We start from the raw sequence: 13,919 nt of genomic DNA on the forward strand, positions 1-13,919 counted from the left end.
AAGAGAAATTAGAAAATATCTTGGGGAAAAATAAAAATAAAAACACAATATTAAAACTTACGGGATGCAGTGAAAGAAGTACAAAGAGAAGTTTATAGTGGCAAACACATTAAAAAAAAAGAAAGGTCTGAAGTCAACACTCTAACCTCATACCTTGAGGAACTAGAAAAAGAACAAACTAAACCCAAAGCTATCAAAAGGAAGTTAATAAAGATTAGAACAGAGATAAATGAGAGACTAAAAAACAATAGAAAAAAAAAACAACAAAACCAAGAGATCATTTTTCAGAATGATCAACAAACTTGACAAACCTTTAGCTAGATTAAGAAAAAAAGAAGACTGAAATAACTAAAATCTGAAGGAAAAAGGGGACATTACTATTGATTTAACAGAAATAGAAAGGATTGTAAGACAGTACTATGAACAGTTGTACACCAACAAATTGGATGACCTAAATGAAATGGACAAATTCCAGGAAACGTAACTTACCAAGACTGAATCACTGAATGAGAAAGAAATAGAAGATAGGAATAAACCTTACAACTAATAAAAAGATTGAATTGGTCATCAAAATACCAACAAACAAAAACCCAGGACCAGATGGCTTCACCAATGGATTCTACCAAGCATTTAAAGAAGAATTAATACCAATCCTTCTGAAGCTCTTACAAAAACTTGAAGAGAAAGGAACACTTCCTAACTTATTCTGTGAGGCCGGCATTACCCTGATACCAAAGCTTTTATGGGATATGCAGTATTATCATGCCCATTTTACACACGAGGAAGGTGAGGCACAACAAATTGAAGTAACTTGCTCAAGTTCACAGCCAGTGATTTCAGGATCTGAATTCATGCACTCTGACTTGCAGAGCCCACACTGTTAACCAGCATCTCACCACTGACCGATGTAAAGGAAAATAATCAAATGAAAGCCACAGAAAAATTTCTACTTTTTTTTTTATCTTAACAACATTTGTTTTAATTTTGTTTTTTTTCATCTGGGCCATTAAATCCTAATATATTATTTATCCCAGGGTACTGTGTTTTGGTACTCAGTTTAAGTTAGTTGCCAATAAAACTAAATGAACAGCATCTCTCTCTCCCTGTCCTTTAGTTGACTCTGGCCAGAGGAATCAAGGAGAGAAACGAAGATATAGACCTCCATACTGTATAACAGCTCCTCAGCACTTGTTTTCATATAAAAAAGACCCATCACTTAACGTATCCCTTCTTAATGGACGTAGAAATTGATGAAGCGCAGGTCCAAAGTAACATGTTGTAAGGTTTTTGTCTGTAAAGATTAAAGAATATGTATTCTAACAAAATCTATCCTATTCACCAATTGACTGAACACACACCCAGAAGACATTTCCTTAGATCCATTTAAAAAAATTTTTAAGACTCCATTCCATTGTGGGAGAGAAAGGGATTGTGAGTCCCTCTGTATCTAGGCTGCAGGATGGACGTGAGAATGCAGTAACTTACCCTGGCTGTGCTGTGCCACAGGGTCCCCATCCCCTTCTGCGGGTGCAAGATTTTTGGGGCCCTAGGATACCCTCTAGTAAAGCCCTTCTCTATGAGGAGCAATGAGTGAAGGAGGCAGAGAGTACCAGATACAACAACATGGAGTGACTTTACAAGGTCAAAATTAAATTTCCCCCAAATTTTAACAGTTTCAAACATGAGGCAGTTTGACCTTGCCTCTGGTCCCCACCGCCCAGCCCATGACTGTAACAGATATTTAGAAACAGGTGACTTGGAGCTCCTGGGTGGCTCAGTCGGTGAAGCATCTGCCTTCGGCTCAGGTCATGATCCCAGGGTCCTGGGATTGAGCCCCACTTCGGGCTCCCTGCTCAGCGGGGAGTCTGCTTCTCCCTCTGCCTGCCCCCTCCCCCCTGCTCGTGCTCTCTCTCTGTCAAATAAATAAATAAGTCTTAAAAACAAAAAAACAGGACATCATCCAGAGCATCCAATAAAGCCTTCACCTGAGAGAAGCTCCCAGGCCTAGACCTACAGTTAACCAGTGTGGTAAATCAGGTTATTGTTTTAATTCGCACTATGGTCCATGTCAAAATACCTGGGGTGCTAGTCAACTGAGTGATTCAACCAGACAGAAATCTCTGTGAAATTAGGGCTGCAGATCTACACTTCTATAGGTTTGCCAGTTGATTAACTGTTCCCCTCCCCCATTTTAAACAGTTTTGTTGAGGTATATATAATTGACGTACAATAAACTGTGCATACGTTTCTTTTTAAATTAAAATTTTAGTAACGTTCCATTTTTCTATCCTAAAGCTACCTCCTGAACCCAAAGTTGTTTCATTTGATTTTTGTTGGTTTTTGTTTTTAATCTTTTTACAGAGCATATAGGATTGGGCAGTGCAGGGATGTGAAAGTGTTTAGGCTGATATCTTTGGGAACTGTGGAGGAGATCATGTACTTACGACAGGTATACAAGCAGGTAAATATATTTCCCTTTTCCTAATTAAGAAGTAAACATTTGTCTATTTCAAAAATTTCAGAAATTTGTGTAGAAATTGATTTTTCATTTTATTCTAACTAGAATATGGAATTTAATAAGATTATGAAATATACTTTAGAATATATTCTGTAAAACGGATGAATTCTTATGTTCATTGAACTTCAGAGCTGAAATTTTCTTTGAGTAGTACTTTTTAAGCTTTAATGTGTACATGAATTACGTAGGGATCTTTAAACTACAGATTCTGATTTAGTAGCTCTGGGTAGAGCCCAAGAGTTCTACATTTTTAACAAGCTCCCAGGAGTGCCAACACTACTGCAGATCACAATTTGAGTAGCAAGGTCGCAGCACCCCAGCCTGTGGGACAAGACATAATTGTATGCCACAGATGGGATACACGTGCACTGACACATTGATCTCACAGCTCTCTGGGCAGCAAGATTACCTAAACCAACTTCCAGCCTTAAGAAACCTTTCCAGAGAGGTGTTCATGTTACCATTTTCTGCATGTACCATTGCATGAAGAAGACTAAGGGAAAAATCCCTTAGAGATATCTAATGCAACCATTTCATGTTGTACATGATGAAACTGGGACCCAGGGACATCCCAGTAAATGGAATAACAGGGATAGAACTCAAGTGTACTAACTACTGTGTCGGTGCTTTTAGTGTTCATATGAGATTGTATTAACTCTTTAATATCCTTAGGGTATCAATTACTTCACCATTTATGTCTCTAAATAAACAAAATTTATTTAGTTTATAATTGCTCACTTGAGAAGATCTGGAATGAGGTTCAAGTTTAATTATAAATGTTAAATTTGAATTACTCCCTATATATTCCGTTGGCATCTATTTAAGAGCAAACATGTGGTGGTAGTTAACCTAAGAATGATCCAATCTTAAATTTATGCTGTTTTCTTAATTCTAGAAATAGAATTGTACACAGCAGTTTTGTTTTTTCTTAAAGCACTTAGCTCTATAAGAAACCTTTCATCTTTTTGTTCTTTGGTATGGCACAACTACTTGAACATTATTTTGTTCAGATATATTTAAACAGTGCTGGAAAAAAGGAGAACATTATTCTTTTCATCTTAGGAGCAGTTCTTTAGAATATTGTCTTAGACTTGTCACAATCCAGCATAATTTTTCTGTCCATTACTATATATATGTAGTAATTTTCTATATGTATATACTATATATATGTACATATATACACTATATAATACTGTTACTTCAGAAGATGAGGATAATATCCGTTTTCAGAAGTTTGTATGCTCTACTTGGTTATTAAAATATTTTTTAAGCATGAGCCCTTTAGGAAAGACTCAGCCATATAATTAAGTAGGCACAAATCAAGATAATATGGCAGTTGTGTGAGGAAAAAGGCAAGAGATGTGATTTAAAGGTTGACTGGAGTTTGAACCAAGAGTGCATGTGGCATACACACTTTAGCTAGCTTTCTGAGTATTCCTCAATCCCTTGGGGAAAAAGAAATCCAAAATGATTTTTTAAATTATTTATTTGACAGAGAGAGAGAGAGAGAGAGCAAGGAGTCGGGGGAGGGCCAGAGGGAGAGAGAGAGAGGAAATCTCAGGTAGACTCTGCTCTGAGCATGGAACCCCATGTGGGGCACAATCCCATGACCCTGATACCATGATTGAGCCGAAACGAAGAGTCAAACACTCAACCAACTGAGCCACCCAGGCACTCCCAAAAATGATGTTTAAAAAAACTGTAGGGCACCTGGGTGGCTCAGTTGGTTAAGCGACTGCCTTCGGCTCAGGTCATGATCCTGGAGTCCCTGGATCGAGTCCCGCATCGGGCTCCCTGCTCGGCGGGGAGCCTGCTTCTCCCTCTGACCCTCCCCCCTCTCATGTGCTCTCTCTCTCTCATTCTCTCTGTCTCAAATAAATAAATAAAATCTTAAAAAAAAAAAAAAACTGTAAAAATTTTGGAAAGTAAGAAGAGTTCTATTTGTGGCCCAGAAGTTATAAGGAACCCTAAAAGACAAAAGGCATTTGGGATCAGATTGAAGGAAGAAGCCAAGCTAAACTCAGAAAGAGACTATTAAAAAAGGTAGGTGCAGCTTCTGGATATCCCAAGTTAGAGTCAGCAGATACTAAAAAAAAAGGGGGGGAAGTCTTAGGGTGACTATGATGCCCCCTCTTTGGGATATCATTGATGATCTAACAAGATGGGTTAGCCCTGTATAATCTTACCCCAATTGCAGCAAATTAGAGCCAACAGAGGTGTCTGCTCTCAAGTAGGAACAATAAATAGAAATACTGGAAGCAAAGAAGCAAGACAGAGCTCCATATTTTGCTGAAATTGAGAAGAAAGTCCCTCCTGTTGCCCAGAAGATTAAATACTTACACGTCCCCTGCTCTGAATGATCACCGCCGTAGGCTGAGATAAGAATGTAGGGTATTTGAAGACAGATGAATACCCAACAAAAAATAATTTTTGAACAGTTTAAGAAAAGAAACACTATGAAAATGGTCCTCAAAGATACCAAGTCCTAATCCCTGGAATCTGTAAATGTTTCTTTATGTGGAAAAAAGGGTCTTTCAGATGTGATTAAGGATTTTGCAATGGGGCAAATAGCCTGGATTAGCCAGGTAGGTTCTAAATCACAAATGTCCTTATAAGAAAGAAGCAAGGGGAAATCTGACACAGACAGAAGAAAAAACAATGTTACCAGAGCGGCAGAGAATGGAATGATGCGGTCACATGCTAAGGAATGCTGGTAGCCACCGACAGCTGGAAGAGGCAAGGAATGGATTCTCTCCTAGAGCATCTGCAGAGAGCATGGCCCTGCCAAACCTTGATTTCGGCCTAGTGATACTGATTTCAGACTTCTGGACTCCAGAACTGTAAGAGTAAAATAAATTTATTTTGATTTAAGCCACCAAGTTTATAATTTGTTACAAGAGCCATCAGAACTATTATAGGCACTCAAAAAGGAGAAGAGGTAGAGGAAGAGGAAGAACAATTAACATCAGAGAAGACAAAAATTAATAGAAAAGAATAAAATAGAGCTTTAAAAATGTATAATAGTATTTTCAAATGATGAGTGGGGCCGGGGGGGCGGGGGGGGCTGTTGCCTGCATGGCTCAGTGAAGTGTCTGACTCTTGATTTTGGCTCAGGTCGTGATCTCATTTGTCATGGCATCAATCAAGCCCCATGACTGGCTCTGCACTCAGTGGGGAATCTTGCCTGGGGACTGTCTCCCTCTGCCCCTCCACTCTCTCTTTCTCTCTCAAATAAATAGATCTTTTTTTTTTTTATAGATTTTATTTATTTAACAGAGAGAGAGACACAGTGAGAGAGGGAACACAAGCAGGGGGAGTGGGAGAGATAAGCAGACTTCCCGCCGAGCAGGGAGCCTGATGCGGGGCTCGATCCCAGGACCCTGGGATCATGACCTGAGCTGAAGGCAGACGCTTAACGACTGAGCCACCCAGGCACCCCAATAAATAGATCTTTAAAACACAACAACAAAAAAAGGTGAGTGAGGTTGTAGGATCCTAGAAATAAGAACAGACTACCAGAAAAAGAATCCATTAGCTTCCAGAAAATGAAGAACTCCAGAGATAGCCTGAGTAGAAGAGAGCAATGTTTTCATCTAAAAGAGAGAGCTAAACAATTATTCTAGATTACAGAGCAAAAAGACAAAGAATGTATGTAAGAAAAGTTAGGGGAAATGAATTCTAGGTGTAGAAGTTCTAATACCAGTCTTATAGTTGAAGAGGGGAATAGAAGGAAGGGACGGAAAGAAACTCTAAATAAAGGACGAAGAATATAAAAAGTAGAAAACAAGAGTCCAAGAATTATATAGGCCCATGTAATTATGAGTGCTAAACAGGATGAATGAAAATAGATCCACACTTACACCATCTTTCTATTATTATAAAACACCAAGGATAAAGTGAAAAGTCCTCTAAATTTCCAGAGATGAACCTTCTGGAGAGAAAAAAAACATTACCTATAATAGTACTAAGATTAGATAAACATCTGACTTCTTATTAGTGATTCTGGATGCTTAGGAGCAATGATTTCAAATGAGGGAAAATGATGCCTTATATTGTCAAGGAAAGTGAATTTTTAATTCAAACCTTTCTCATAAAACAAGACTTTAACCTAGATGACTTCCACAGTGAATTCTATCAAACGATATTCTTTTTGAAAACAAAGGAGGAGAGAACACTTGTAACTTATTTTAGAAAGATAGAAAAATGTTGATACCAAAATTTGGCAAAGATATTACAAGAACAGAAAATTATAGACCAATATCTCTTATGAACATGAATGTAAAAATCTTTAACAAAGTCTCTGTTAGAACTTGAATTGTGTGCCCCCTCCAAAGAAAAGGTATGTTAAAGCCCTTCCCCTGTGTGTAACTTTGAAGGGGATCTTATTTGGAAGTAGGGTCTTTGCAGATGTAATCAAGTTAAAATAAGGTCATACTGGATTAGGGTGGACCCTAATCCAATGACCGATATCCTTATAAGAGGGACATTCAGATACAAACTGACACTGAGGGAGAATGACCTTGATGAAGGAGGCAAAGATTGGAGTAATGCAGTTTCAAACCAAGAATGCCAAGGATTGGCAGGAACCAAGGGTCTTCACTTGGAACCTTCAGAGAGAGTGTGATCCTGCCAGCATCTTGATTTCAGACTTTAGCATCCAGAACTGTGAGAGAATCAATTTCTGTTGTCTTAAACCATCCAGGTTGTGGCATTTTGTTAAAGCAGTCTTAGGGAACTAATACAGCCTCAAAGGCAAATATTGTAAATTTAACTACATTTTTATGTGAAACTTCTGTATGACAAAGGACCTACAAGCCAAATTTAAAAAGTATCTAGGACATCATTAGTTTTTGATGTAGTGTTCAACATTCATTAGTTGCATGTAACACCCAGTGCTCATCACTACACGTGCCCTCCTTAATAATATATGCTGGCTAATTGAACATAATAATAAAAAAATTAAAATAATTTTTAGAAACAAGAAATCAGAAAATACCAGGTACACATTATTAAAGATGGAGCTAAGAAATAGACTAAAACACATGAATATGAACCAAGAAACGCTCCCCTATATGCCCTTTTTAATGTCCGGATAATCAATATAAAGAGTTTTTTTGGGAGGGTGCCTGGGTGGCACAGTGAGTTAAGTGTCTGATTCCTGGTTTCAGCTCAGGTTGTGATCTCAGGGTCATAGGATCAAGCCCTGCATCGGGCTCCACGGTCAGTGCAGAGTCTCTCTCTCTCTCTCTTCCTCTCTCAAATAAATAAATCTTTAAAATAAAAATAAAAAGTGTCTAGGAGGAAAATGTCCATGTATATGGTAAATAAAGGATTAGCATCTATAGTGCATAAAGAACTTCCACAAACCAATAAAAAGTCTATGATTAGGCATTTTATTGAAGGAAAAATACAAATGGTTAATGCATATATGAAAGGATGCCTAACCACAGTTGTAATCTAGAAATATAAAATAAAACAATACTATGGGGGAGACGAACCATGAGAGACTATGGACTCTGAGAAACAAACAGAGTTCTAGAGGGGAGGGGGGTGGGGGGATGGGTTAGCCCAGTGATAGGTATTAAAGAGGGCATGTACTGAATGGAGCACTGGGTGTTATACACAAACAATGAATCGTGGAACACTACATCAAAAACTAATGATGTAATGTATGGTGATTAACATAACATAATTAAAAAAAACAATACTGTGTTATGCACATTCTGCAAAAAACTTTGTGTGTGGGTTTTTGTTTTGGGGAGTGGTTTTAGGGATATAGAGAGATTGGTACTATTCATTGTTGGCGGGAGTACTTGTAAAGAGGTACTCATACTATTTTTGAGAATATAACTTGGTCCATTTATTTTATAGGCTAAGTTAACATTTTAAAACATATAGCACCTTCTCCTTATCTGTCTGACAAAAATACTCTCATATATACACAGTGAAGGATAACAAGGATTTATATTCAGCATTATTAGTATTTGTTTAAAAAAATGAAAAAAAAGAAATAGCCTAAATGTCTTGTAGTAGCAGAATGATAACATAAATTCTGATACACGCAACAGAAAAAAAAAATTATAGACCAGATGTACTGATCTGGCAAGACCTCTAAGACATTTTTAAGTGGGACCGAAAAACCTGACTCACAGAACAAGTATATCAATTATGTTGATGCATAAAGTTATTTCTGTGTGTATATATAAATAGCTCTAACTGCATTGAAAAAGATCTAGAAGGATATACCTAAACATTACAATCTTACTAAGACTTATAAAGGATGATCTGTATTATTCAAGGGGGACTATCACTTTGATATTTTGTTTGCATTTGTTGTGATAATGCATTCAGACATTTTATACTTTTAAAAAATAAAACACCTACAAAGAAACTGTACTTCATGTTTGGAGCATTTCATATAATCTAAATTCACTTTAATTTCTGAATGCCAAATTTTAGATTATATGAAATATTCCAAATATATATGAAAGGTGAATAGATATATGTAATTTAGAAATACATTTGTATTTGCAGAAGAATTGTAAGAATAGCCCAAAGAACACCCAATTAACTTCACCCAAATTCCCCACTTGTTAACATTTTATCACATTTGCTTTTCTCTTTCCCTCAGCCATGATCTTTATTTTTCTGAACCATTTGAGAGAAAGTTGCAGATAGATCACTTCTAAGTTCTCTAGTGTCTATTTCCCCCAAAGAAGGACACTCTCCTATTTATATGTACATATCAGAATAGTTGCCTGCATATAAATACTCAGTTTTGTGTGTTGTCCTGCACTTGGCTTTTTCCCTCTGCTCTCCTCTCCAGAATGCAGTTGTCCCAATCAAGAAACTAACATGGATTACCTTGTAATCCACAAAACTCAATTCAGATTTCACCAACTTCCTGGCAATTTCTTGTCTCCTTTTTCTTTTCTGGTTCAGGATCCAAACCAGGATCGTGGTTATAGAGAATTTCTTTTCATGTCTCTTTAGTTTTCTTTAACCTAGAGTAGTTAGTTACCCAAGCTTTCCCTGTCTTTCATGACCTTCACAGTGTTAAAGAGTAAGGCCTTTCCTTGTGTTAGCTCGCCTTTAAAGTAGGTCCATTTGATGTTCCTCATGTCCAGATTCAAGCCAAGAACCCCTGGCACAAATAGTTCAGAAACAATTCTGTGCTCTTCTCCTTGCATTGGTCAGAAGGCGCCTGGTGGTGACCTTTATTTCCATTCAGTTTCGTGCCTGTCAGCTTTCTTCATTGCAGTCACCATTTTTTCCCTTTATAATTGATAAATATTTTCTGGGGACATCCTCTGAGACTATGCCAATATCCTGTTCCTTGTTAAACCTGTACCCATCAGCCTTAGCACTCATTGCTAATTCCCACCTGAATCAGCTACCACTATGATGATTGTCAGATGGTGACTTTCTAATTTCCATTATTCCTTCTTCTTTGTTGCTCTTCTACCATAAAAAAGAGTTTCCCTTGTTTTCTATATATTTATTTAATCTATATGGACTCATGGGATCCTGTATTAGTAATAGGTTACAGTCTCTTGAATTTCACTGTATATTTTGATGTTAAAACTGCCTCACTTCGGTCCAGTGAGACAAGGTGGATTTTGTGTCATTTTGTCAAGCCTCCATCATTCTTTTTACATGTCCTTACTCTGGTAGGCTGAATGATGTTCCCCCAAAGATGTCCACATCCTAATTCCACAAACCCATCTGGATTCTCTGGGTGAGCCAAAGTAATCACTGAGGGGAACAGTTGGGCAGGAAGTTCAGAGAAAGGAGATAAGGAGGAAAGCAGAAGCAGAGGGTCAGAATGATATGAAGATGCCACGCTACTGGTCTTGAAGATGGAAGAAGGTGTCATGGCTCCTTAGCATGGCGAACATTGCTTCTTTTCTTTCTACCTCATGTACACTTTGTGCATTGTTATGAAGAAATCCAAACGTTTTGTAGCCTTGAATGGGTTTTTCTTAAGCCAGAACCTGAGCTACATTTTCCAATTACTGATTTTTTCCTCCTCACCCTCTTTAATTCTAACATTATTTTCTTATAGCAGCCTATAGATAGATGTATCTGACCTTCACTTTTACTGGAGCCACTATGGAAAACATATTTTACGTACAAAATAATGTGCCTTTTATAAATTTTGTGGTAAAACTTTGGTAGGGAACTTACAAAGATGCAGATTAATGCTTACAAATTACTTTGGTGATTATATTTAGTTTAAGGGAGAGTCAGTAGCAAAGGGTAAAATCATCAATTGGTGCTATGGTGATTCACTTTTCCCAGACTATAGCCTGTTTCTAGAATATTGATACCAACTGATCAACTTGGATACTGATCCAAAGCTTCCTCAAACTAAGTTCCCAAGGGTCTTGTTTTAAAAGGGACATCCTGGAGATGAGAAATTTTTACAAGTATTAATTTTGGATTTAACCAAATCCAGGTATAAATTCTAGAAATGACACTTCCTAGCTGGGCAGTCTATGAGAAGACACTTAATTTCTCTAAACTTAAGTCTTTATTTCTAAAAAGAGAGATAATAATGTCTTATAGGTAGGTATTAAATGAGAGTATGTACAAATATTACATAGGTAGTAAGTATTCAATAAATAGCAGCTATTATTAATAAGAATTATTTTAGTTGCCTAGAGTAATGTATTACAGTACAAATCAACTTAAATCACAATACGGTATCACTTCTTACTAATCCTTACATCAACAATACACTGAAGTTATTTTCCACTCTGTGCAGTCTGTGTTTCTTCCAAGAAATTTTAAAGTGTATATGGGGTTAATGATTATATTTACATTGCATTTAGTAAAATACCTCGCAAATAAAGAAATACACTATTGTTGTTACTAAAGTGGTATATGTCCTTCAAGGTTCCTTCTATATTCAAGTGTTTCAAAGATGCAGTGTTTCTAAACAGTGATTGGTTTTTGCTGCTGGTTGACAATGTAACGATGGACGCAATTAGTTTGACAGCAACATAATTATCATGTAGTTACTTAGGTTATAATTTAACTTTGGTGAAATAGGGATATTTTTGTCAGTTTTAGTAGTTCCTGTTGTAATGAGTCTAGAAAGGAGAAAACTGTATTCAAATGTATCCTTTTATCATTAAACGTTTTACATCAAGTGAATATTGCATAGTGATGGGATCTTGACTCAGTTGGTAGAAAACAGATAAAATAGGAAATGTAAGATCTCTTCTTCAATAAGACTGGCCCGATTACTATTATTTCACCATAATGGCAACATCTGCCAGGGAAATTAAAATAAAATTTCCTCCCTAAGGAGATTCTGCCTGCTCCAGCTAAAGCTGTGTATATACAGGGAATGCCAGGAAATTCTGACATATTGTTGGAGCAAACACTTCAAAAGTATCTTGTGTTTTTTCTGTTTTAGCAACTTCACTGTGTGGTGGTTGGAAGTGAAAATGCCAAGCGATATTTTGAAGCGGTTCAAGGATCAAAAGAGCATCGAGGAGAGCTTTTTGGGGTCTATAATCTCTTCAAACTAAGGTCCCAAGGGTCTTGTCTTACGAGGGACATCCTCGAGGTGTGAAATTGTTCCCTGAACTTTTCAATGATATTTTAAATACCGTTTTCTCCCTCAGGAAACTTGAAATATAATTGCTGCTACCTTTTCAGAGACATTTGGGGTTTTCTTAGTAAAAATGCCTTGTGTTTAGAATTTTGACTTTTAGAAAAATAGGAAGTGAATTATTATACCTCTAAACTAAGATTTCCCCATGTGTAGTTGTAAATAATGTATACAAACAAATACAGATACATATAGTAGATAGTATGACCTCCAAGACCATATTCAGACTGGCAAAGAGAAATATATTATTTTGAGAACAGCTGCTAAAGTCAGGAACTAAAAAAAAAGAGAGAGAGAGAGAGTTTCCTAAATAAACAAAAATATAAAATGTGTTTTGATTAAAAGTTACCAAATACTCCCTGAGATGCACTCTCATGTCTCATGGAGATTTTTGTTTTCTGTTCCCAATAAAAATTCCACACCAGTATTTCAAACTCTCTCAGTTGTGTTCATCCTCAGCATACAGATGTTTCTTATTCTTCAAACAGAAATTTCTAGCCTTTTTTAAAAATCGCTTAAATTCTTTGATATGGCAGGATACTAAGGGTATTAGCCTGTTTTCTAGTTGATACCAATGTGAGTATCATAAAATCCTGGAATATCATCTTTTTCAATCCCTTCATCTTATAGATGAGGAAAATGAGTCTCAGAAAACTCAAAGATTTTTTCCCTTAACTTCCAGGACTTTGTAGTAAAACCTTCATGTACTTCATTGATTTAGTCAGTTTCATAAAAATGGGTCAAGAACAATTGGTCCCTGTCCTTAAAGAACTTAGCCCATCTTGATGAGAGGTGAAAGAGAACACTTACATAATGAACATGTAATATCATGTTAAGCAAGATGGCTAAGAGGGAGGCATGTATTGTGTATATCCTGGGAATATTGCAACTATTGTACAGTGTCTGATGTATACTGCTAAATTTTTGTTTTATAGTAACTATTTGAATTGAGTGGCCCATTTGAAGTCCCCCTCTCTTGGGGCGCCTGTCTGGGTTAGTCGGAAGAGCATGCGACTCTTGATCTCAGGGTTGTGGATTTAAGCCCCATGTTAGGTATAGAGATTACTTTAAAATAAATTTAAAAAAATAAAGTCCCCGTCTTTTTCTTGAATATACCATCTCTTTCATGGACTTGTTCTTTCCCATTCCTTTTGTATAATCAGTAACCTTGTTAGTATTCCAGGCCCCCCTCAGATCCTACTTCCTTCTCAGAGTAATACCCAACATACCAACCTATATTGGTGTTTCTCATTTAAAAATATTGTCTATAACGTATGTTAGCATTATATGACTTATCCTTTTTTCTCTCATTTATCAAATATTTGAGTTCTTTATTTTATCAGAATAGCAGCCTATTCCTTAAGCAAATGTTAGGTAAGACATTCAGTAGGACAAGTTATTAAATGAAAAGTTCTCTTGTTTTCTGGTTGTCCTAAGTATATCTTGTTTCTCCTCCAGGATTGTTTATTAATGACAGGACTCTCTTGGTCTTATATTTTGTTTGTGGTAAAATATGCTTAACTTCTTACTAGGCACATCATCAGCACCCCAATATTAAATTAAATTTTGAATTAAAATTGCTCATTTGTTATCAGCCAGAATTTAAAATTATTCAAGCCGGGTGCTTACAGGCTAGAATAAATATCTCTTCCCCTAAAAAAACAAAGAATAATAATAATAATAAAAATTATTCAGGCATGGTTAGATTCATGCTGCTTTTGGCCAAACAATGTTTTTAAAAAAGGTTGCTGGAGTGGAGGGGGGTGGGAGGGATGGGGT

At 36.7% G+C, this 13,919-nt stretch overlaps 1 protein-coding gene across 1 annotated transcript in view; it reads left to right on the forward strand.

Annotated features, from left to right (window-relative positions):
• The window catches only part of ERCC6L2 (ERCC excision repair 6 like 2), a 135,280-nt gene that overhangs the window by 81,562 nt on the left and 39,799 nt on the right, over window positions 1–13,919 (forward strand). The window contains exons 13-14 of the mRNA XM_021677931.2: window positions 2,362–2,461; window positions 11,943–12,095. Coding sequence (XP_021533606.2) covers window positions 2,362–2,461; window positions 11,943–12,095 — 253 coding nt within the window. The remainder of the gene's footprint in view (window positions 1–2,361; window positions 2,462–11,942; window positions 12,096–13,919) is intronic.

Source organism: Neomonachus schauinslandi, chromosome 13, assembly GCF_002201575.2.
Source record: "Neomonachus schauinslandi chromosome 13, ASM220157v2, whole genome shotgun sequence".
Classification (NCBI taxonomy): Eukaryota; Metazoa; Chordata; class Mammalia; order Carnivora; family Phocidae; genus Neomonachus; species Neomonachus schauinslandi.